The sequence below is a fragment of the Moschus berezovskii genome, chromosome 12 (genome assembly GCF_049115385.1).
Source record: "Moschus berezovskii isolate FMDL1 chromosome 12, NW_MosBer_1.0, whole genome shotgun sequence".
Taxonomy (NCBI): Eukaryota; Metazoa; Chordata; class Mammalia; order Artiodactyla; family Moschidae; genus Moschus; species Moschus berezovskii.
The window spans coordinates 69013454-69037605 of NC_142471.1; the positions used below are offsets into that span (position 1 = coordinate 69013454).

The following is a 24152-nucleotide window of genomic DNA, read 5'->3' on the forward strand; positions in this document are numbered from 1 at the left end:
CCTCTCTGTAGGCTTACCTTGTGCTTTCTGAACAGGCTCCCCGGCCAAGCAGCAGGCCAGTTTGGGCCTGTGGAGCCATGGGGAGAAGGTCCCCAGACAGGGAGGAGCAGATTCTAATTGAGGTCCTGACTCAGGAGCTTTATTTGGCCTACATGACTGTTTATGAGCAAGGTTGCAGGAGCCTCCCAGATGACCTTTCATCCAAAGCCCAACAGCACAACTGTATTTTACCGGAAATCCCAGGGTGTTTGTGTTCACCTCTTCCTTGAGGCCATTTGGAGAGTGTTTGGACTCCACAATGCCTGTGCAAAGGCAGGACCTCTGGTGGGGCTTGCAGATGCTCATCGCCCTTCCGGCCGCCAGTTCAGTCTGAGAAATGGAAAAGAATCTCCATCCAGAATCCTTGGCCAAACAAGTCAGCGATGCCACAGGAAAAGTCCTGCCCTTCTGCTCTCTGGGGGCTCGTCACCGTGTGACCACACCCTCTGCTGTTGGAAGAAGAAACTACAGGTGTGGCACTGGAGAGATGGGGCTGAGTCCCAGTCTCTCCCGCCTATGGCCTGCTTTCACACTGGCCTCTGGAGCAGGGCCGGGTGATCAGTCAGCAGAGGAAGGACTGTGCCTTTCCTCCAGGAGGTAGTTCCTGGCCCTGCTATGTCAGCTCCAAGGCCAGCACAGGGCAGTCAGGGCTCTGAAACAGGTGTGAAGGTCACTATACTGGAAGTCTTAATGAGTGAGGAGAAGCTTCCCTTGGGATTTTCATTCTTTCCAGCTCCCCTAACTCCTGGTTCTCCTGGAGGAGCCCAGTGGCCGGCAGAGACCATCATTCGTTAGTAACCAGGGCAGAATAGAGTCAGGTATCCTGTTCTTCTGATACCTGTCCCATGCTTAGCTCTTACTCATGTTCGTGCTTGGTCACTAAGTCATGTCCAGCTCTTTGTGACTGCAGCCCACCAGGCTCCTCTGTCCCTGGGATTCTCCAGGCAAGGATACTGGAGTGGGTTGCATTTCCTTCTCCAAGGGATCTTCCCTACTGAGGGGTCGAGCCCGCCTCTCCTACATTGGCAGGTAGATTCTTACCGCTGAGCCACCAAGGAAGCCCTTAGCTCTTATTGAGGCTCAATAAATATGGGCAAGGTGGTGGTGACCTTGGGCCATCAGTTGGCTGAAGGAACTCTGGCTCTTTGGTTCTTTCCAAGCAGGAGCGAGTTGACAAAGGCATTGAGACAGACGGCTCCAACCTGAGTGGTGTCAGCGCCAAGTGCGCCTGGGATGACCTGAGCCGGCCCCCTGAGGATGACGAGGACAGCCGGAGCATCTGCGTGGGCGCTCAGCCCCGGCGGCTCTCCGGCAAAGGTGGGGGCCTCACATTCCCCTTGCCTAGGCTGGGTTTTAGCATTTATTGTCTGGATTTAAACCACCAGTGAGATCTCCAGCAAGGTGGAATGGAGGGAGCTTTACTGACCCATTTCTCCTGGGTTTTGTGTGTGTGTATATGTATTTCACATTGCACCTCCAGCAGTGACCATTGTGTTTTAGATTTGCTCCTTGCAATCTGAGGTCAGGGAGGTGAGTGGAAGCCCTCGAACAGTTACAGGAAACAACCATAGTCCACCCAAGTGGAGGAGAACAAGCCCTGGCCACCCACAGAATTGACACAGGGCCCAGCTTTAGCCTGAAAGCCATGCCAGACCCTCAGGCCTGCCCAGGCCTCAGATGGGAAAGGCCTGAGTATGAGACCAGTATATAGACTTTACCACCGCCGCCCCCCCCCCAACACACACACTGTCTTGCAGATACAAGGTAAGGAGCAGGGGCAAGCACCCTTACCTCTGAACCTGGGGGTTGGCCTTGGATAAGGAGGGTATGGCTCTCCTGTTGGAAGCTCACCATGCTGGTCTTTGCTAGAGGAATAGTCATGGTTTTAAAGAAAGGGCATCCCTAACTATCTTCAAAAGAAAAGCAGCCATATATAGAGACACATGCTTATAGCTGCTCTCTCTACTTCCTTTCTCTATTCTTCCTCCTTTCTTTATCTTTCGAAGAGTAAGAGACTTGGTCCTGCATAAAATACAAACAATGTGATAGCACTTACAAAAGGTTTTCTTTCCATAAAGAACAACTTAAACCCCTCATGCAAATATCTGACCCTTTTCTTTCCTTCCTGCTTGTTCTAATGATGTGCCAAGTCCCAGGGAGGTTCTGAGAGAGCGTACAGTTATTAGACTCATTCAGTTGCATTTGCGAAAAAGGGCTAATTTAAGGAAGAATTCACAGCTTTGTCCAAAATTTCAACCATTATTGGCTGTTAAAAAAAATTTTTTTTAAGTACGATCCATGATGCTGTAACAAACAGCTAGAAAAATCACTAATCAAGTTCAGCATCTACTCTAAGCCCACCCTTTGATCAACCAACATTAATTTGCTTTTTAGTGTGTGTTTGGAGAGGTAAGTCTTAGACCAAAATCTCAACATAGGGGACCAGAGTAGTAAGCTTTACCCTGAAGACCAGCAAATCATCTTGCAAAGAAATAATTCCACCAAGAGACTCTTTTCTCACCTCCTGGTCCTTGGCAGATCTATGGACAGGCAGGGTTCCCTGGGATGGGACCAAGGTGGGAAGATGACTCAGCATCCCACTGACCTGGCCCCAGGGGAAAGGGTGGCAAGACCAGACACCAACTGACCACCCCAAACCCAGAAACTTGTGTCAGGGATGCCTGCTCATTCACGGCAGAGCACTTGCAACCGTTACTGGCATCCAGTAAGCGGGCAGAATTCCTAGGTGGTCTTGGGCAGCGGCTGTCTTGTGAGTCACTGTCTGGACCCATGTTAGGGGTAAGCCTAGGGCCTGTGACACAGGAAAGGAAGGACAGTGGAGGAGAGCCCTGCCTTGGAGGGTGCCCTTCTGTGGTCCAGGGGCCATTCCTTGTCTTCTACAAGAGTGGTGCTCTTCAGACCAGAAGTTTTGGGAGCACATGATGCCTCGTCTGCCCCGTGTTCTTACGTTGCACTCAGATCTCACAGCTGATAGCTGGAGTGGCCTCAGGAGCAGCCTTCTCAGGGGCCTTTCCCCAGCACATCTGCAGAGCTGGGCTCTAAGGACGGGAATGGGGCTGCTGGGGCCCAGAGAGTCATCGGGTAACTTGGTGGTGTCATTGCAGACACAGAGCAGATCCGGGAGACCTTGAGGAGAGGACTTGAGATCAACAGCAAACCTGTCCTTCCGCCAATCAACCCTCAGCGACAGAACGGCCTCACCCACGACCGGGCCCCGTAAGTTGCCCACCCACAGAGGGGTCAGTCCAGCTTCCTGACAGCAGTGTCCCGGGACTGGGACATGGGAGCAGTTCTGTCCTTCAGAGCCTGTTCCTATGGCTTACATGAGAGAGAACAATGCCCAGAGGCCTTTCTGGATGGACTCAGGGTCTCTGGGGCACACAGATCCATGGTCATAAGGGCCTCGGAGGGGACCCAGCAGACCAGAAATATAAACAACAGTAAATATTTACATGGGCTGTGTGAGCAGATGGGAGGCCAAGTTGGGGCGAAATCTGACTTGGGGCCTCCCAGCCTTGTGGGAGCCCATTGTGCTGAACACCATTCCCCTCCTTATCTCGGCCTCGGCCAGAGTTGCCCTTCCTTCCTTCCTGGAGCCTGGTCTCCGGCTGATAGCTGCAACCCCAGGGGCCTCCCTGTCTGGCCAGCCCCAGACTGGACGCCTGCTGCTGAGGCCCTTCTTCCTGCCTCCCTTCCAGGGGGCCCAGGGAAGGGAAGTCCTCTCAGGCCTCTGCTATCTGTCCACGAGCTCTTCGGAGAGACTTTTGACCACCCGAGAGGTCAGATCTACTTCCTGCTGACCTCTCCTCCTCTGATGGGGACAAATGGTGGGCAGAGCTGGAGCTGGGCACCCCCTGCCTCTGCCCTTGGTCCCAGGGCAACTCCAGGGAATAGCTGCTGGCAGGGGCAGCCTGGGAACTGGCAGCCTAGAGCAGGAACCCTGCCTGCCAGAGAGGAAGTTGCTGTGTCCTAGGCTAAAAGGGAGGCGGACCACTCCTGCAGGTCCAGGGTGATCAGTCCTTCTTCTGAGAAGTCTTTATTACACATTCGCTGTGTGGCAGGCTCAGGACCCAGAGGGCCATCTGGGGTGTAGGCTCTTTTGGGAACATATGAACTGAATGAATTAATTAATTGGCATGATTCTGGCTGTGGATGTAATTTGTTGGAATTAGTTACTTTGAATTCTATCTCCAGTTCCTCATCCATGACCCCCAGAAGCAGTAGTGATTTAACGTGCTACAGAAGGGACAAGTCAGCATGATCTTGAGTAGTTAGGAAGGGCTTCCTGGAGGAGGAAGTACATGAGATGGGCCTTGAAGGTGCCATAGAATTTTAACAAGCAGGAGATGGAGCTGATGGGGATGGAACAGGGAAGGCCTGGCTGGTTAAAGTTGAAGCTGGAACCTGGGATCAGATTGTAGAGTAGGGAGAGTTGCTCTGGCTGCCTGAGGTGGCCCACCTGGCGAATCTGCCATCCAGAAGCCATGAGAGTGGAGCTCTTTGGCAAAAGCCTGGAGAAGCCTCCACTGTACCTCCGAGCAGCTTTTAACTCTAGCCAGTGTGTTTCTGCAGCCAGCTGCCTTGAAGGAGCTGGCCGAAGGCACCATCCTCCCCTGGCAGCAGCAGAGGGCCAGGCAGAGTCATGGGGCATCTGGAAACTCTCCACCTGGGAGTCTGGCTCCCATCCCAGGGCCATGCTTCTTCCCATGCCCTGAGCTGGGCCTCTTCCTCTGGGCCCTGTTGGCACTGGTGGGAGGTCGGGAGGTACTTGAAGGCTTAAAGGCTCAAACAGATTGCCCCATAACTTGTAGACAGTCTTAGTTCAGATGGCCCCTCCACCTCTGAAGGTCTAGGTTTCTGAGCAGAAGGGCAGGGGCTCCTGTGGAGGTACCCCACTAGCCCCTGTTGTATATCTGGAACAAGCCTGAACTCTCACGCCCTGTCTTGGGCGTACTTCCAGCTGCTGCAGCCCCAGCAACCTTTTGCTGGGCTCAAGGTTCTTGAATGCTCACATCTAGCCCAGACTCAGTCTTCTGGGCAGTGGGGATCGGACCTGATCCACAGGCCGTCTGCAGACAAGGCAGAGCTGCAGCCTCCACTCTGGCCTGAATTGGCTGAGCTACAGAGAGATGGATGAGAGTAGAGCAGAGGTGCAGCCCTCTGGGGTCCTCTCCCCTCCTTGCAGCTCAGGGACCCAGTCTCATCTCTAAGGTGCTGGAATCTGCAGTCTGAAGGGAATCGGCACTGTCTCCTCTAAGGTCATCGGTCCTAGTTACCAATCTGCTAGCGTATGGTTGAGAACTGGTTCCTCCTCCTTCCCCAAGAACATTTTCCAACACCACCCACTGCCCCCCAGTCTCCAGCTCCCTGTTGTCTCAGGATCAGTGGCAGTGGACTCGGTTCACATTAGCAAGCATGAGTGTAATATCTGTGCTGCCCACCCTGGGAGCTGACCCCATTTCAGATAAACTGCCTGGATTGCGACTGAGAAAGCCGACCCAGAACGTGCTGGCACCAGTGTTTGCTTCTCTCCCTGTGGGGGCACAATGGGCATAGGCTCTGTTGTGTCTTTGTGTCCAGTTTTCCTTTAGTCAGGCTTTCTGGGCGGGGACTCTGAGATGTGGTCCTCACGGGGCCGAATGTGGTTTGAGGAGGCTGTGGAGATAGAGTGGAGGAGCAGAAGAGCCCGTGGAGCCTGGCCACAACCAGGGGGCTCTGGCCTGCCTGGGGGACTCGGCCGCTCGCTCTTTCCCATCTCAGTTAGCAGCCACCACTCCTGGTAAAGTGCGTGTGCCAGGCCATGTTCCAAGGGCTTTGTATTAATACCACCCTCGTGGTCACTGTGAAGTAGATAATATTATTATCCCCCTTTTCTAGGTGAGGAGGCTGAGGTACAGAGAGGCTAATAAGTGACTTGGTGAGGAAAGGGTGGTGCTTCGGGCTGTCCCTCAGCTGTTAACACGGTGTTAACGCCTCATGCCACGCTCAGGGCCCACGTGAGGGACACCCCAGGCCTGTTTCTCCCCCTCCCAGGCCGACCCCTTTTCATGAGTCGGAGCATGGATAGAAACCTCTCCCTTGAGGCCATGGTCCAGGCTGAAGCCCCGAGTTAGAAGCTTACTGTTTGCATTTAACTCGAGGAGGACATGCTGCCAGCCTCAGTGCTCCCAAATCCCCGAGATAACAAGATGTGTCATAATTGGCTCGTTTTTACCACAATTCCTTCTTGACACGAAGCCTCGTTGCCCTCATGTTCAGAAACAAAATTAGCCGTACCTCTGGCCCCTCCACCGCTTCAGGGCTAGGGGATTTCTTTCTTTCTTGAGGCCTCACTTCCTGCTTCCCAGAAAGGCAGGCCCCTCTGGGTAACCTGCTTCTCTCCCACTCGCCCCTGCCAGCCCTCCTCCCACCGCCTTCCCAGAAGGGGAGCCCTTGGCCCTCTTTGGGGCTTCTTCCAGCGTTTCACAACCCCTGCATTCCAGCCGTGAAATTTGTATCTGGCTTTTCCCAAGATGATCAGTTGAGAAAAGCCTCCTTTGGCTTGCTGGCGCCTCCCTTCCCACTGCCCGCCCGCGTGAGTTTGGGAAGCAACTCCTCTGTGCCACTGAGGGGAGCCCAGCTTAGGCACTGTGCCTGCCAGAGTTTGTAAGGACCTGGGTCAAGGGGGGAAAAGTCACTGGCATCCCATGTCTGAGGTGGCTGACTTAGACGTGGACTGTGGTACGGAGTCCAGCCTGTGCTCCCCAGCCTCCGCACAGGGACTGGGAGATGAGCGTGGTCAGGTGTGCTGCGTGGCGAGGCTTGTCTCTCTGTAAACTTGCTCTGGTGCTGGGAAGCTGCCTTGGTGTACCAGCCCTCCTCCTTTTTCCTCTGCAGTGACTCACTGACCGAAGCTGGGGGACCTCTCGGGAGCTCTCTGGATCACATAACAACCCCTCCCCAAAGAGGGACAGGGCTCCTGGGTATGTGTGCCCATGTGTTGGTAGGGAAGGTTCCTGGCTGTGGGAGAAACCCTTTGTGGTGAGGTACCTTTAAAAAGTACACTAACCGTCATCACTGAGCTCTTTTAGTCTTCTGGAATTGCACCAGCAGCACTTAAGGCTTTTTTTCTTGTTGCCTTAACTTTCTGGAAAATTAAAGTTTTGTAGCATGATTTCTCCTGTCATGGCATTGTCAGCTGTACCTTCCGCCCAACATGCAGCAGAACACAATGTACGTTTCTCTCCACTTTAATGAGTGTCTCTGCTCCCATCTGTTTGGCCGTTTGAAGAGGGGGTCCCTACTGCCTCAGTCCCCATCTTGAAGAGCTTGTGACCTGTCCAAGGAGTCATTCTTTAAAGAAAACTGTATTTTGTTTTCAGGCTTCCCAGGTGGCGCTAGTGGTAAAGAACCTGCCTACCAATGCCAGTGCAGGAGATGTAAGAGACACAGGTTTGATCCCTGGGTTGGGAAGGTCCCCTGGAGAAGGAAATGGCAACCCACTCCAGTATTCTTGCCTGAAGAATCCCATGGACTGAGGAGCCTGGTGGGCTACAGTCCATAGCGTCGCAAAGAGTCAGACATGACTGAAGCGACTTAGCACGCATGTGTTTTGTTTTGTTCAGCCTATGAGGCCCATGAAGATTAATTAGAAGAAGACAGTATCTCGTTTGCATCCAGTGAATTGGGTGAAGGAAGGTGAGTTTCCATCTGGGAAAACAGCTGGGCTGTTGCCATCACTTCCCTCACTCAGGGCAACCTGGATAACCCTGCTCCGGGGGCTCCATCGTGTCCGCACAGTGGCCTGCCAGGAGCCCACGTGTCACGTTGGCTCGCCTCACCCCTCCCACACTGGGGAAGTACAGTTGTTTTCACTGGAGAGAAAACCCAAAAGAAAAAGAAACAGGCCTGTTCTCAGGGCCCCGGCCAGGCCCCACAGGGCTGATGAGGGGAAGGGCCCGGGCTCCTGTGATCCCCTGCTGTCTTGCTAAGCGCCTGCCTTTGTGTGCCCTTCTCAGAAACATACATTTGAAAGGGCAGAATGAGGGCTCCAAAGCCGTCCTGCCTGGGTGAATTTCTGTTTGAACTCCATTCTCTGTCCACTTCCCCAAAGAGGTGAAGCTGTGGCATGAACTCTTAATGCTCCAGCCTCAGAGTTCATGGCCAGCACGTCGAAATTCTCAGTCCACACTGCATCTCCTCCTCCTTGAGTTGCACAATCAGGAGTATTTTTATCACCCATCCTTGATCCTCAGTGTCACCCAACACTTGAGCAGTGAGTCACTTCTCCAGGGAAGGGAAAAGGAAGGCTCAAAGGTGAGAGCTAGAGAGAGGAAATGACTCAGTGTCTCAGGAAACAGAAAGCCAAGGGCTCTAACTGGAGCTGGCTCATTCAGGAGAGCAGGGGTCCTCATCCCCCACCCAAGTCAGACCACGCAGCTGCAGGGTAGAGGTCCCTGGTGCCCAGAGGAGTTAGTAGTTGATGAAGGGATCCACCAACCTTAACACAATCCTTCCTCATTCTTTTTTCTTCACCCACACTCCATCCTGCTAGTCCATCATCACAGTGAAAATACTGCATTTTGTCATTTGGTTGTTGGTGTCTACCAATGCCCTTTTAAGGCCTTTTACCCCTTGTGTCATCCTCATCAGAGAATTTGTCTGAACTCAGTGATAACAGTAACTGTGGAGTTAAGCTAGGGCCCTCACTCCCACCCACACCCTGTCCCAGTCCTGCCCTGAAGGGAGACCTGCAAGTGCTTCTTTCTCTGGAAAGTTCAGCGCTTTCGTCAGCAGTCTGAAAGCAAAAGGAACAATCTCCCAGGCTAGTGGGCAGAAGCCAGAGGTTGGACTGGGCTCAGCACGCCAAACCCACTTCACTTCTGAATCGTTGCCAACCCGGGTGCCCTGGTTCCTGTTCCCTGGCATCCCCAGGGAGAAGGCCCCAAGTCATGTAGCCAGTGCAGACGTCATCACTGTCACAGGACTGGGATTGTGGCTAAAAGGAGTCACGGTGGTTGGGCTCCTCTCCTTTCTACACTTGCTGCCATTGATAGAATATGACCAACACCCTTAGGCTAAAATGGAAAAATTAAGACTTTTCAATCTGTTGAGAGCAGAGCGGAGAGGAAACATGGCTACGGTTCTGTCAACCTGTGAAGTGTGGGTAGGGTGACCAGAAGCATGTACTGCGATCTCTGCAGTACTAGAAACAAGGAGTCTCTCCTGACGTTGGAAGGAGAAGGTGTGTTAGGATATATAAAAAGTCCCCTTATCCAGTGGGAAGTGTAAATATAGAATGTGTTATATAGACAGGTGGTAAAAAAGAAATAAATGGGAAGATTTAGATCAGTTGCTGAATTACTGAGGCGTGCCTCTGAGCCATCCCGTAAACCATTGCTCAGTGCTCCCAATACAAGAAGGATCCTGGGTTGGACAGGTTCTGTGGCCAAGCAGGCATTTTTACTAAGTATCACCATGTGCCAGGCCCTGGATTGTGGATTACTTTTGTCCCCATTTTATAAACTGGAACACAGAGGCTTAGCTAGATTTTATAACTTATCCTGGGTCAATGAGCCAAGATTAAGAAGGTTCAGACCCAAAATTTGAACTTTGGGTTTTTTGAATCCAGATCCAGGCCTCATCACCACTAGGTGCTGCCTGTAAAAGAGGATAAAAGTAGAGGAGGTGTCTGCCCTTCCTCAGGAAAAAATAACTGGAAAGAAGGCCACAAAAGTCTCCAAACCGGTGCACAGAGTAAAGCTGGTGTTAGTTTGCCTGCAAACTCCTGAAGGTGACAGATCAGAGAGAAGCATACTAAAAAATAAGGTGAAATCTGCTAGAGGATATGCTCCATTGAAATGAGTGAAGAAAATACTCAGGAAACAAGAAACAGGATCCCCCATGAGAAAGAGGGAGAGGAATTGCTAGTATGAAGGTGAAGGGTGATCCCGTGAGGACACCTGTGTAGCAAGAATGGATGGCAGCGAGTTCAGACTGGAGTCATTTGGAAGGATCCTCTGGAGAATTGTCTTTAAGAAGATAAAATTGATAAATATTTGCTCTATTTGAAAGTCTTGGGACAATCTGCAGGCCATTGGTAGTTAGTTTAGGGTTGAATTATTGAAATTCATAGAAAACAATACAGTTATTAAATACACGGGAAATAGAAAATTACACTAAAAAGGAAAAGTAATCATAGTATATACTACATGAAAGTGAAGTGAAAATGAAAGTCGCTCAGTCATGTCTGACTCTTTTCGACCCCATGGACTATAGCCTGCCAGGCTTCTCTGTCCATGGACTTCTCCAAGCAAGAATACTGAAGTGGGTAGCTGTTCCCTTCTCCAGGGGATCTTCCCAACCCAGGGACAGAACTCAGGTCTCCCACATTGCAGGCAGATTGTTTACCAACTACCAGGGAAGCTCAGTTGTAAATAGCATTAGTATTGTATAATAAGGTAAACACTTAATACTGATCCAAACAAACTTACAGCACAGTTATCTTGGGAAGGAGGGAGTGTGAGAAGAAAGGGAGCTGAAAGCTCATCTTCTGTAGCAGGAAGTCAATGGGTATAGCCTAAAAAGGGAGTAAAGGGAAGTGGAAAGTATGTTAGAGGTATTGAGGAAAGTCAAAGAAGTGATATTGTAGGAGCTGTTACAGCTTACCCTGCATAGTGAAAAGAATGACATGGTAAAAATCACAGAATTGGCATTAAGGCAATTCCTGGTCACTCAGAGGAACTTCTGCTTCCCCAGCATTAGGCCGAGAGCTTGAGGTGACAGGCCTGCTGAGAGTGTCTTGCCATAGGGTGAAGGAGTTGATGGAGTGCCTCGCTGTGCACCTGACTGACTGGCAGATGCCATAGGCGTGACAGGTCCTTGGGACAAAGTACTTAGGCAGAGCAGGGTTTAGGAGGGAAAACCCTGGGCCCTGTCAGAACACTGCTTGGTCAGTGGTCCCCAGACGGAGGGTCCCTACAACCTTGTAAGGGACTTTGTTGGGGATTAAATGACAAGGGGTTCCTGTGGCTAAGCTTGGAAGATACTGGCTTACACAAAGTGAAACTGGTTTGTTTGCCCTCCATAGTCCTCCTCAGACTCCTCGAAATACCAACATTTTACGAATCTCTCATCTGAGATGCAGTGTGCTGCATCCAGCCCTTGCCACATCTGCTTTTCTAAAAGTGTGTCTTAAATTAAAATTCCATCGAATACCCTTTGGGAAGCCCTGCTGTGGCTTCTAGGAAGCAATTCTTTTTAAAAGTTCAGGGGAAAAAAATAGACGTGCCTTCGTGGCCTTGGAAACCCCAGAAGGAAAGACCACTCAACAGGATGGGAGGCTCTTAAGGAGAAATGTTGTGGTTACGTGTTTGCTGGCATCAGCAAGACCTTGGGGTTTTGTCTCAGCCCTTTATTACCTTGTTGTGCGATTTGGGTCTAGTTATTTAAGTATCTGAGTTTCAGTTTCTTCATCTGTAAAACGGGAAAAATAATTGCTATTTATAAGGTTGTTATACTGTTCATGGGGTTCTCAAGGCAAGAATACTGAAGTGGTTTGCCATTCCCTTCTCTAGTGGACCACGTTTTGTCAGAACTCTCCATCGTGACCTGTCCATCTTGGGTGGCCCTGCACGGCTTGGTTCATAGCTTCACTGAGTTATGCAAGACTGTGATCCATGTGGTCATTTTGACTAGTTTTCTGTTATTGTGGTCCTGATGCTGGGAAGGACTGAGGGCAGGAGGAGAAGGGGGCGACAGAGGATGAGATGGTTGGATGGCATCACCAACTCTATGAACATGAGTTTGAGCAAACTCCAGGAGATAGTGAAGGACAGGGAAGGCTGGTGTGCTGCAGTTCATGGGGTCACAAAGAGTCAGACACGACTTAGTGACTAAACAACAACAATAGGGTTGTTATAGAAATGAAAGGAACACATATATACAGGGTTTAGCATAGGACCTGGCTTCATAGTTGGGCTTCCCAGGTGCTGCAATGGTAAAGGATCCGCCTGCCAATGCAGGAGGCGCAGGAGACATGGGTTCTATCCCTGGGTCTGGAAGATCCCCTGGAGTAGGAAATGACTTCATAGTTGGTACCTCTTATTATTATTGTGGACAGTCCCCTGAAAACTGAAAGGAGGTATAATATCTCTGGGGACCAGTACAGATATGTAGAGAAGTCTTTATGTAACTCAGAATATTTTTGAAGAATTTGAACAAAAGCTAGAAGTATGTTAGACCAACACTGACTTTAAGGAACAGGGTCAAGAAAAGCTGAAACTCAAGAAGAGCTAAGTCTTACAAAAAAGTGCTATGATCAGCAAAAAGGACTATTTTTTATACTTCTGTTTGGAACAAGAAGAAGAAAACCTGGGTCCTGTTATTTGGACAGAGTGATGTTAATCAGAGACAGAGAGGCAGCAAAAATTTACTCTAGTTCTGTAAGCTTCCATCTCAAATAGAATGGTTATCAGACTAGGAAGAATCACACAGGCATTGATAAAAGAGGATTGAAACCATGATTTCCGATCTCCTGGTCCACATGTATTGCACCCCAGAATACCAGTCCAATTGGCAGATGAGATTCAGGAAGCTGGTGTCAGTAATCTCTGAGGGAATGGGAGAGACGTGTTGGCAGACTGAAAGCACTCAGAAGTTCCAAGATGCAAAAAGCATCTTTCACTCTCTAGACTAGCGAGCTTGGTGTCAACTCACAGGGAAAACTCTGGGCTAGATTGTTCAGTGAGTAGGCTGTGAACACTCCCTAAGGAAAAACAGTGAGGCCTGCTTTCTCAGAGAGTCAGGCCTGCCGGACCTTCCTCACTGCCTTTTTAGAAACACTTAACCTATTTCTATCTGGTAGATAAAGGAAGTGCTATAGACCTCATATAGGTGGGGGTGAGCAAGACATTTGGAGAGTATCTTCTGACATCATCGTTGGCAGGACACAGAAATGTCTACAGAACATCCAGGAGGGTGAGGGACGTAGCGGTGGAATGGTTGGGTTGATTATAATCGGTTGGATGAGCATACCCAAAGAGTAATGATGTCAGTCTGTCAGCCCGTCTGCCTGGCCCTGTCCTGTTCACTGTTTAATCAAAGCCTGGGATGAGAACATGGATGGCAAGTTTATCGGTTTTGTCAGTGATGTGAAGTCGGGGGAAATGCCAATATGATGTGTGCCAAAGCCAGGTTTCAGAAATATCTGGACCGCTCGAAACCCTAGCCGAGTAACAGCAGAGTTCTGTTTTAAGCTCCAAATAATCTGGAGTACGCACAGGCAGGGGAAGAAGAGGTTTAAGCTCAGTCCATGGGAGAAAGCCTGAGGGGGATTTGTTGACAGAGGGAGTGCGGTATAAGTTGGTAGTGTGACGAGGTTACAAAGAATAGACAATTTGATGACAGTTTTAATAGAAATAAAGTATCCCAAGCAAGAAAGCTTACAGTCCCTCTGTGATCTGTGCTGGTTAAACCACGTCCTGTATTTATTTCCACACATGGCACTTCAACTTCACTTCTGGACATGACACTAGGGTTTGACAAGCTAGAGTGAATGCAAGGGCGAGTTACTTGGATGGATGGATGATTTAGGACCTTATCTTAAGAATATAGTTGAAAACCACAATAACAACAGCAAAGAATATCGTTGAAAGTTGGGGCCACAAATCCTGGAAGAGAAACTCTTATTGGGCTGTTGGAGCAGCCTCGGGGATGTACAAGGCTGTCATGGAGGATGAATTAACCTACTTCTGGCTGACTTGAGGACCAGTGGATGAGAATTGCAGGAAGGCTCATTGTGCTCATTGCGCAGGAAGGGAGCCCTGCCAGCACGTCCCTCAGCAGAACAAAGGCCTCAAGGGATTTTGTTGACCTGTAGTTGGGCCTTCCCAGAATACCAGTGGTTGACCAGGGCCCACAGTGACTGCTGCCCCATCTCAGAAGTCCCCCTCCCAAGCCCAGGGTAAGGACCTTTGCTCAGAAAGGGGGACTGACTTGGCTAGAGGCACTTTGATTCTGGGCCTAGGGTAAAGGCAAATAAGTCTCTATTGAGCTATCAACATTCCTGCATGAGGATAGACTTCTAGAGGCAGCCGGCTAACATCCTGGTAATGCATTCCAGATACATTCTGAGTATACCTACCACATCCCAGGCACTGTTTGATGCTTCACCTAGGTCATCTCATTTAATCCTTATAAGGAAAGGGTATTATTATTCTTCCCATCAAGAAGATAGTAAAGCTTAGAGAGAGGTTAAGTTATTTGCCGAAGGTCATGTGGGACTCGAACCCCCAACCTACATTTATTAGCCACTCTGCCTCCCGGAGCATACTTCATCACCTGGCTCCATCTCCCCAGCAGCCCCTGGAGGTTGTGGGCTGCCACGCCTTCCCTGGAAGCAGTTCTCCCCTCCAACCCCGAAGCTCTGCCTTCCCCTCCACTAGGAACTCAGGGAGAAAACAGCCCAGCTGAAAAATTAGGCCACGCTGGCGAGCACACTACTTATTTTTTTATGACTAAGATTAAGCTGACAACCGTGCAAAACATTGCAAACCTGTGTCGGCTGCAGATTTAATACCTCACCCAGCCCACACAAATAATTCATGCTTCTGCATCGATGTCCAGAAAAAACAAATCAGCAAAAAGCTGGGCTCCTGCGTGTGTGCGTGCATGTGTGTATGCGTGTGTGTGTGTGTATCTGCCCTGTTTCTATTGAAGCAGCAGGCCGGAAATACCCAAGCTCCAGGACTGCAGATCTAGCATTTTGCAATTTTTTTTTTCTCTTTAAAGATTAAAGTACGTTTTCAAATGATTGAAGGTTGGTGGGAGGTGTAAATGTGGGCACTTGTCACATTAATTCTTCAGATGATTAAGTTCTTTTCCATTTCTTTAAAGCTGTTTGCACTTGGGTTTGATGTCCTCGTTCCGGGTGAGTGTGTTGTAGCAGTTACCAAGGTGACTTTAGCTGACTTTCAACAATTTATTTTTCCCTCCAGCTTGAGATGTCTCTAGCCCTGTGTGCTGTTGATTCTGCTCGCCCAGCCCCCTGCCCCCACCCCCCAGTTGCTATTCATCTGCATTTTTGCCTGTGTCAGAGAGGCCTGCTGCCCGGCCCCACCTGGCAGCTGGGCTGGGAGCCTGGTGGTGGGTGATGTGTCTCAGAGGTGACACAGGGAAGTGATGGTGAGAGTCACACCCTGGTTCTTCCTTTTAAACTCACTGTGTGACTGTAGGCTTATCCCCTCTCTTATCTGAGCCACAGTTTCCTTACCTGTACAAGAAGGGTTAACCACAGAAAAATTTACCTGGTGTAGGGTCCTACTCTGGAGCAGCGTAAGGGCTCACCAAAGAGGGCTGCTGCCTTTCCTGGGTCCTGCTCTTGTCCAAGCCCCGAGGCTGGTGTTTGGTGTTGCCCTTCTCCAAAGGGAGGCGTAGTGGCCAGGGCCTCAGGGGAAGAGAGCTGGTCAGAGGTCCGAGGCTCCCACGCTGGCCTGCCACAGCCCAGCTCTCTGACCTTGAACGCTTTACCGGCTCTCTTTCTTAAAGGAAAGAAGTAGATTAAACACCCTCAGAGTTTCCTTCCAGCCCTGAAATTCTGTGACCTGCTTGGCCAGCATGTTTTGTCTTCTTCACAGGTCTCCTGAAAGGGCTTGTCAAAGGAGGTGCTAGGGCAAAGGGCAACTCAGAATTGGCTTTGGGAGCCCAGAGGAAGAGACTGCTTTGTGAAAGAGCAGTCACATCTGGGGTGGATCCACGCAGCTGATGGGAAAGGTCCCTGTTACCTTGGGCTTATAAGTTGCTATCTCAGTGGGGCCCCGTGCTGCCCCATGTCACCCTCCATCTGACCTCACCTCCTCCCTCTGGGGAGGTGCTCTCTTTGAGTGTCGGGGTGCCTCTTGGGCCAGAGGCTGCAGCGCTCAGCCCTCCAGTGTATAAGGAGGTTATCAAACCCAGACATCCTGGGTGGCTTCTGCCACTTGAATGATAAATAACTAAAGCTTCTCCCCCAGTATTTATTTATTATATTTATTTTTGGCTGTGCCGGCTCTTCGTTGTTGCATGTGGGCTTTCTCTAGTTGCTTGGGCTCCTCTCTAGTTATGTTGCACAAGCTTCTCATTGTGGTGGCTTCTCTTGTTGCAGAGCACAGGATCTAGGCACATGGGCTTCAATAGTTGTGGTGTGATGGCTCAGTTGTTGTGGCACACGAGCCTAGTTTCTCCTTGGCATGTGGAATCTTTCCCGATCAGGGATTGAACCCATGTCCTCTGCATTGGCAGGTGGATTCTTATCCACTGCGCCACCAGGGAAGCCCATCACCCAGTATTTTGATTGGACACTTGAGTAATTATTTTGAAATTTACAGTTCAAACCGGGATCTAGCCTTTTGAATGAGATCAGTGGGTAACCTCACTTCTGGCTGGGGCAGATTTGCAAGGTCATCATTGGGGGCAGCTGAATTTGAAAGAGTGAATCTTAGATTGCAAAGGGGCCCTGTGGCCCATCTGTGGAGTAAGCTGTGAGTGGGAAGCAGGACAGGAAGGGGTGTGAGGCAGCAGTGGCAACATGCCGTGGCGGGAGCCACAGTCAGGAGGAATCTGGTACCGCACTCCTGGGGCCTCATTGCCCAGTAGGGTGGCGGCCGATCCCGCTGCCCAGCTAGGCTAACAGATCTGAATCCCGCGAGCCTGCTCTCCACCCTTCGGTGAGGCCTGTGTCATTTCCTGTTGGATGAAGGGTGTGTATGTCACTATAGCTGTGGGCTGCCAGCAGGAGTGTGCATGCTTTGAGCCTGCTCTGATGTCACAGCCTTTTCAGGGTCAGCTGGAAGGAAGCTTTCGGAGCCGAGTGTCCTGGCACTCTGGCACCCCAGCATAGGAGAACTTGGGGTCTGGGGCTCCGGGGCAGCAACAGAAGGTTCCCAGAGACCCCTGCTGCTATCTGAGGGAAGAACAAGCCACTGTGACATAGCTTTTCTACAGTGTGTTGGCCAAAGATGAGGTTGCAGAACTAGACCTACCTGCGACCAGATCCCAGCTCCACAGCCCCCGCTGTGCAACCTGGACAAGTCAAGTTACATCACTTTCTTGATCCCAGACTCCTTATCTGTTAAAGGGCCGTAAAAATCGTGCCCACCTCACAGGGGCACTGTGCCCTCCATGCGAGGGGTGCTTCGCACAGCAGCTGGCACTTGGCACATGCGGGCTGAGTGAATGGTGGCTGTTGTTATCTTTATCATCAGTCACCATCCTTGTTGTTGCACAGGAGCCCAGCCTGGGTGCCTTCTGTCCTGCTCTGCCCTGCGGTTTTCACCTTGTGCTGAACCTGTTCCTGTGCTTGCTTCGCAGGAGCCGCAAAGACAGCCTGGAAAGCGACAGCTCCACAGCCATTATTCCCCACGAGCTGATCCGCACGCGGCAGCTGGAGAGTGTCCATCTGAAATTCAACCAGGAGTCAGGAGCCCTCATCCCTCTCTGCCTCAGGTGAGCGCCGCAGAGTACAACTTGGCTTCAAGGAGTTACCAGGCCTGTGCTTGACCCCCCAATGCCTTGGCAGAGTCTAGGACCCTGGCGGGGAGGAGAGCTAGTCAGGCAGCTGCAGCCTGGGCCTGTGGGTGGGCCTGTGGGCAGGCCTGTGGCCCCCAAGCCCACCAGTAGCCCCCACTGCACTGAAGAGCTCTCCTTTGTGCAGAGAAGTGTTCCCCCAGCCCTGCTCCCTTACAAAGGTCCAGTAACCTAGGGTGTCTCAGACCACCCCCTGCCATCCCACCAGCCCAGTGGCAGGGTCCCTGGTAGCACTGGGGTGGTAGGGCAGGGGCTCCAATGGATGGGACTCTGTTTTCTCTTGCTTTGCTGTTTTTCCATGCAAAACACTCAGTTCTCTACACCCTTGGCCCGCACACTCCTTGAGGGTCTCAGAAGCCCAGACTATGTCCCTTCTGCTGCCATCCACAGTGCTAGAAACCCAGCCCCAGGGCCAGAATGGAGCTCCCTGCATTAGGATGCTGCCCTGGGGGAACCTGTGCAGCTGGTTTCCTCCACAGTCCTGGGGGTTCCATCCTCAATTTTACAGCAAGGATAACTGTAAACCCGGACAACAGTGACAGGGAAGAAGGGAGTAGTACTTTTTGGGACTGTCCCCACTGTTCCAGAGCCTGGGGAAAGAGCTTGGGTGGAAACCAGCCTGGCCCAACAGGGCAAAGACAGCAAGTGGTCAGAGTGACCAGTGGCTGGCCGAGGCCCTACAACCCCACACCCCTCAGGACCCCAACCACTTCCTCCCCCAGCTCCCTCTCCGGCCCAGGCTCAGGGCCTTTAGGCTGGTGAAGGGTTAATCTGAGACAGCCTGAGGAAGCCAGGAGCAGGTTTTGTTTCCTTTGCTGACTGGCATCTCTGCCCCCACAAGTTGCCCCTGCCCACCCTTCCCCCAGGTGTTATTTCCAGACTGGGGGTTAACAATAACTTCTGTGGCTCTCTCAGAGTGACCCTGCTTGGCTTCAGCTTTTTTTAAAGATGTGGACTTGGTAACCATTTAAATCTCACAAGAGGCCTGGGAGTGGGTGGAACAGACACGGGGTTGTGCTGTGAGGGCACTGTGCCATCACCCAAGGGTGTGGGAAATTTGTTTAGGGGCTTCTTCATCCCCACCCTCCAAACAAAGGGGGGCACAATCCCCCTTTTAGCTCTGGGCCTGACCTTGGGCACGTTACCACTTGGCCCCTCTGGCCTCAGTTTCCTCACCAGGACACCGAAGAGGTGGACTTCTCTCTCCCCTTGCAGCCCCTCTGAATGCTGCTCTGGTGTCTGCCAGCCTTGAACACTTCGGAAGGATAACAGTAGAGAACTCGTGAAAGGCTTCTCTTGGGAGGTGTTGAGACGAACATGTTTGGTTAAGTCCCCAGTTAGTGGGCAGGTGGTCAGTAAGGAGGGCATTTTCCAGGCACTGCATCCCGGGGGCACCGCATCCCGGGAGCACAGCCCCCACAGTCCCCGAGCGCCTCGGCCAGGCCCGCTCTCACTGTCTCACGTTCCCACCCCCAGGGGCAGGCTCCTGCACGGACGGCACTTTACATATAAAAGTATCACAGGGGACATGGCCATCACCTTTGTCTCCACGGGAGTAGAAGGCGCCTTTGCCACCGAGGAGCACCCTTACGCAGCTCATGGACCCTGGTTACAAGTGAGAAGGCTCTTTCTCTTCTGCCTGCCTCCTTTCCTGTGCCCGCCACCTCACTCTCCTCCCTTGGCAAGCTCCCGCTGCCTTCCTGAGGGGCCGGTGGTGAGATGCCATGTGCTGTGTGGATGCTTCCACCTAGCCCACCAGCTCTAGGAGCACTTCCTGGCCTCTCCCTGTCCCCCGAGACAGGAATGGTAACTTTCCAGGCTCTGACTGTGGATAATTCTGTTTGCCATGGAAATTCAGTTTTGAGGGATATGAGACTTTCTCCATCTCAGGTAAACCAAGGTACAGGAAATGAGGGGTGCAGCAGGGTGGGAGGGAGTGTGGAAGCCACTCTCCGCTATATGGGGAAGCCCACCAGAATGCCTAGACAGTAGGCATCTGAACCTGGACCGGGCAGTGGGCTGTGATGGGCAGGTCTCAGCAGACCGAGCCTGCCCCCTCTCAGCTAATGGTTCTCCTGTGTTCCTGACGGGCACCCAGCTTCTCAGTGCAAACCTGCTGGCTTTTTCCAGAACACTTTGTCCTTCCTTTGCTCTTCTGGCTGGGGCACAGCCTCGAGCCATTGCCAAGCAGGGTGCCCAGACCTGACAGCCACAGGCCTCCTTCCAATCCCCACCCTGCCCAGGTCTCTAACGGGTACTTGGCCTGGTCCAGCCCACTCCCAGATGTAGCAGAGGAACAACATCCTTTTTTGTCTGTTGGGGGCGTGGGAGAAGGAACACACCACATTACCTCTCTCAGAAAGGGAATCTGACCCTAATGTAAAAGATGACTCTGCCTCGTCTGTGGTGTATCCTGGGCAGTGGGGGGCAGCAGTGGGCAGGGGGATTACAGTAGAGGGGAAGAGAATTTTGCTGGATCTGTGGGTTTAGGCCAGTCTGGGGGGTCTGTAAAGGGTATTTCCCATTAATGTAGGCATGCTTTTGGTTTGTGTGTGTGTGTATGTCTCCTTCTCAGGCCAGCTCCTCCCTCCCCCTCCCCACCAAAATACTAACCCTTAATTAAAACAAACCGCAAACAAAGGATACCAACCAGACTCCCAAGACTAAGCTGAGGTAGCAATGGAAGCCAGTGCTTCAGGGATATTGTGTTCCATAAATTATCTTGCCTTTTTCCACTGTTGTTATTACATTGTTTCATAACAAAATTACTTTGAACCATAAAGTTATAAATACATTTTAAAAGTCCCACTTGGTAACATTAGATTTCTGTCCATGTGGTGTTGGTAGTTACCTTAGCAAAAGCTCTGAAGTATAGCATTTGAAATTAGCCCAGAACAAGTAGAAAGGGCCTCCTCCCACCCCCAGTGTGTCCCAGGCCTCCAGGCTGCTTATGGGGAGCAGGGGCGGGGGGTAGGCCTCCCACTGGTGGCACAGAGCTGGGAAGGAGTCGGGGGTGGGCCATGCAGGAGAGCCCAGCCCCTGGTAGGTCAGAGGTCATCACTCCCAGAAGGTGACAGTGTGTTGACATGTCTCAGCAGCAGTGTCCTCAGTACTTTGCGTATTGAAGGATAAGCACTTTTTCTTGGGAAAGTAGGAACTAGAGCCTCCCCAACTCGAGAATAAGTGCCACCCAGTTGCCTTTGACGTGTTAGACTCTGAACCTGTCCTTGAAGCCCTGCCATCCCTCCTGGAACATCTTCCTGCCTGGGGTGGGGTAGGGGGTCAGCATCTGCAGTTCTCAGCAGCGTGGTGACCTGGGCCTCCAGAGGGCTCAGTACATGTCACGTTGCTCCTCAGTCCCCGCAAAGGTCTGGGCCCAACCCTGGTTCCCAAGCCCCTGATCCCCTAGCTGCTGGGGTTTCCTTCCAGCTCTGCTCCCCCATGCCTCCCTGGCAGCCCCTCAGCCAGCTCGAGCACTCACCCCGCTGACTCCCAGCACATGGTCCCCTCCCAGGCGCTGTTGCCCGGGGAACCAGAGCGGTGGGAACCAGCCACTGGCCTCGGCATGTTTCAATAAAGTTGCTGTGCTGGGAGCTGCTTAATCAAAGGCCTGTGTTATGGGCTCATTAGTGTGGTCCACCACGGGGGCCAGCTCACAGGGGAGCTCCCGGGAAGGCTGGCTGGGGCCCGCTCCCCAAGCACGCACCCTAACTCACCCAGGGGTTTCTCAGGCCCTGTCCAAGGAACCTTGGGAAACCCTCTGCCCCTGCCCCCAGCCCAGCCCTCCTCGTCTCCCCACCCCCAAAGCAGTCAGCACTTTCTGCATCTGACTGCCAGCATCAGCCCGCCTTCCTCTCTAGGGTCTTGCCACTGTGGTCACAGGCAGCTCCCTGGCTTGTGGGAACCTGGGCTTGTAATTACTTGTGGGCCTCTCAGTCTCCCCCTGGGGCCGCCTGTCTCGCTGGGAGTCTGAGGACCTCCTGGAGGTCTGGGGTCAGGCTCCAGGTCACCAGTGAAGGCCCAGTCCACTGGGCCAGGAAAGACACCGGGCTCTTCTGGAGGGAGACCCCAGCAGAGAGACTTGCCTTCCCCTCCTATAGGAATCTCTCCCTCATGCTTCTGGATTTCAGGATGTCTCCCTGGCCCCTGTGTGCCCAGGCCTGTTGGGGGCAGGGAGGCAGGAAGGAACTGAATGCAGCAGTCCCAGGAGTGAAGAAACCCAGACTTCTGTTCTCTTGGCTGCTGCTGGAAGGAACGCTCTCCGTTGGTCCCAGATGAGGAGGGGCTGGGATGACTTTTCTTGCATCAGCCTTCAACAGCCTTGGAAGCCCTCACTCCCAGCCTTGGCACCTTGTTCTGGCCTCCAGCCCAGGCCTGTTATCTCCTGGGGAAGTGGCATGGCAGAGACACCCCACATGGGAGAAGATGACAAAGGAGAGCCTGAGAGAAGAAGCAGAAAGTGGGGAATCTGGGCCCTTTCCGGGGTTTCTGGAGTAGCCCCAGACAGGCCCCACACCCACCAGCTCCTGGGCCAGCACCTGCCTTGAGGATCCCTGCTTTTTCCAGGTCCGCCCCCTATCTCTCCAGCCCCAGGAACGTCAAGGCCTGGCGCAAAGAAAGGCAGGGCTGCCTGCCACCCCGGAGTGAGCACAGCGGACACTCCCCACTTCCTGGAGGAACTGGAGAGGCAGGAATCCTCCAATTCCTTAGGCTCTTCAGTTTCCGGAGGTTGACACCAGACTCCTCCGTCCGCCCTACCCTTGGCTGTTTTTATCTCTGCTGAGATGGTGAAGGCTGTCAGCCAGCTCCAGAGGAGTACAGGAGGGTCTTTGGCCCTGGGGAGGCCTTCCAGCGTCCGCTCCCGCACACACCTTCCCCCAGCATTCCTCAACCCAGTGGCTTTAACAAGCCTCTCTCCCTTGAGTCTGTCAACACTGGGCTGTTAGTCTCTGAGCGGGAGCCTGGCCCAGAGCTGAGTCGTTCATCCGTCCCCAGCCAAGATTGATCTGAAGGGGGAGAAGTTGGCCCCAGAGGTCACTCAGAGGTCACATCACCAAATATGAGAATATTTTTTTTAAGCCCTGCAATGCTTTCTCAGCTGTGTGGTGTCTGACGGCTCACCCAGGTGGCCCCCCTTTCCCAGCCATTCTCTGCCAGCCTTGATGGGAGGCCTGGGGCTTGGGGGAAGACACCCAACAGCTGTTCAAGTGGGCTTCACTTCTCCAGGTCAGATCTGGGGAGTCACTGCTGGGCTCTGCTCCTCGCCCAGTGGCTGACTCACTCCCCCCCCGACCCTGTGGACAAGCCTCAGCCTTCTCCTATCCCATGCATCCATTTGGACATTGTGTGGAAGACACTTGGTGAACCCTGGCCTAGGCCCTGCGCAGCTCCTCTTGCGTGCTTCTGCTGTTTCTCCTTCCACTAGTGAACATGGAATCCCAGAAGAGCTTTGCTTGGCTGTCCGAGGGTCCTCGTTGTCCCAGGTACAGCCATAGGGCTTCAATCCCAGCACTGTGCCTGGGGAGGTACAGGAGAGGACTGAGAGGGCCTGTCGTGCCCTCACCAGCTGCCAGCCAGAGCAGGAGAAGTCTGAGCCCGCTCCTGGCCACCTCAGCCAACCCCTCGCCACCCACCAAGAACAGGAGATGAACACGACCTCACTGTGTGGCTGCTGCAGTGGTACCTGCCACACCCGCACCTCTGCCCCTGAGCCTGGGGATGGGGTGGGGGTGCTCCAGGCCATTGTCTCGCTTTTGTCCAGCCTGTTGGTATTGGGGGGATGCAGACTGGATGGCTTCCTAATCCCTGCCTCCTCCCTGCCATCATGGGTGCCAGAGCAGCTCCTTGGCAGGCCCTACCCTGTAAACAACACATTTCCTTCCCTGAGAGAAGGAAAGGGAGGAAAAAAGAAAGCCAAACTTGTTGGGAAGCAAGAACAACGTGTCAACACGAAGAGCAAACAAGGCCCCAGACAAAGTGCGGATTGTCACATCGAGGGGAAGGAGTGGGCATTGTCAGTGCTGTTTTCAGACTCAGAAATATCACTGACCGCAGACATTTGAATCAGATCTGCAGTGGCTGGGCCCCTGCCTGCCCCACCGCCAGGCCTGCCCAGGGCAGGCACGATGAAAGATCACTTTTCAGGTTCCTTCTGGAACTTGCTGGGGCCTGGGGAATTGGGAAGATTGTTGACAATCCTCCCTCTTCACCCGCCAGCCAGGCTATCCTAAGGCACTGGGTGTGAGCACCTTGGAGTAAGTTGCTGGCCTGTGTTCCACGCCCCCTCCTTGATCAAAGGTGGAGGCTGGGAGTGGGGGGCAGGGAGCCACTGCCCCCCTCACAGCTCTACCAGTCAGAGCTGGTGGGAGAGCTGCAGCCACTAACTCATCCCTGTTGGTTAAACCTAGACCCACTGCCTAGACCCACTAGTGCCTAGACCCACTGCCCCTGTGAGTGTGTTTCCCCAGGGTACCCTCCACCATGATCTCCCGCAGGGAGGGGTTGCCTTTTTAAAATGCAGATCCCTTGACCTAGCCTGAGCTCAGATTCAG

At 52.5% G+C, this 24152-nt stretch overlaps 1 protein-coding gene across 2 annotated transcripts in view; it reads left to right on the top strand.

The window, feature by feature from the left end:
- Positions 1-24152, top strand: part of SUFU (SUFU negative regulator of hedgehog signaling) — a 109725-nt gene that overhangs the window by 75548 nt on the left and 10025 nt on the right. The window contains exons 7-10 of one of the 2 annotated variants that reach the window (XM_055424757.2): positions 1200-1356; positions 3165-3276; positions 17386-17520; positions 19078-19216. In XM_055424757.2, coding sequence (XP_055280732.1) covers positions 1200-1356; positions 3165-3276; positions 17386-17520; positions 19078-19216 — 543 coding nt within the window. The remainder of the gene's footprint in view (positions 1-1199; positions 1357-3164; positions 3277-17385; positions 17521-19077; positions 19217-24152) is intronic. The other variant, XM_055424758.2, reaches the window with a different exon arrangement.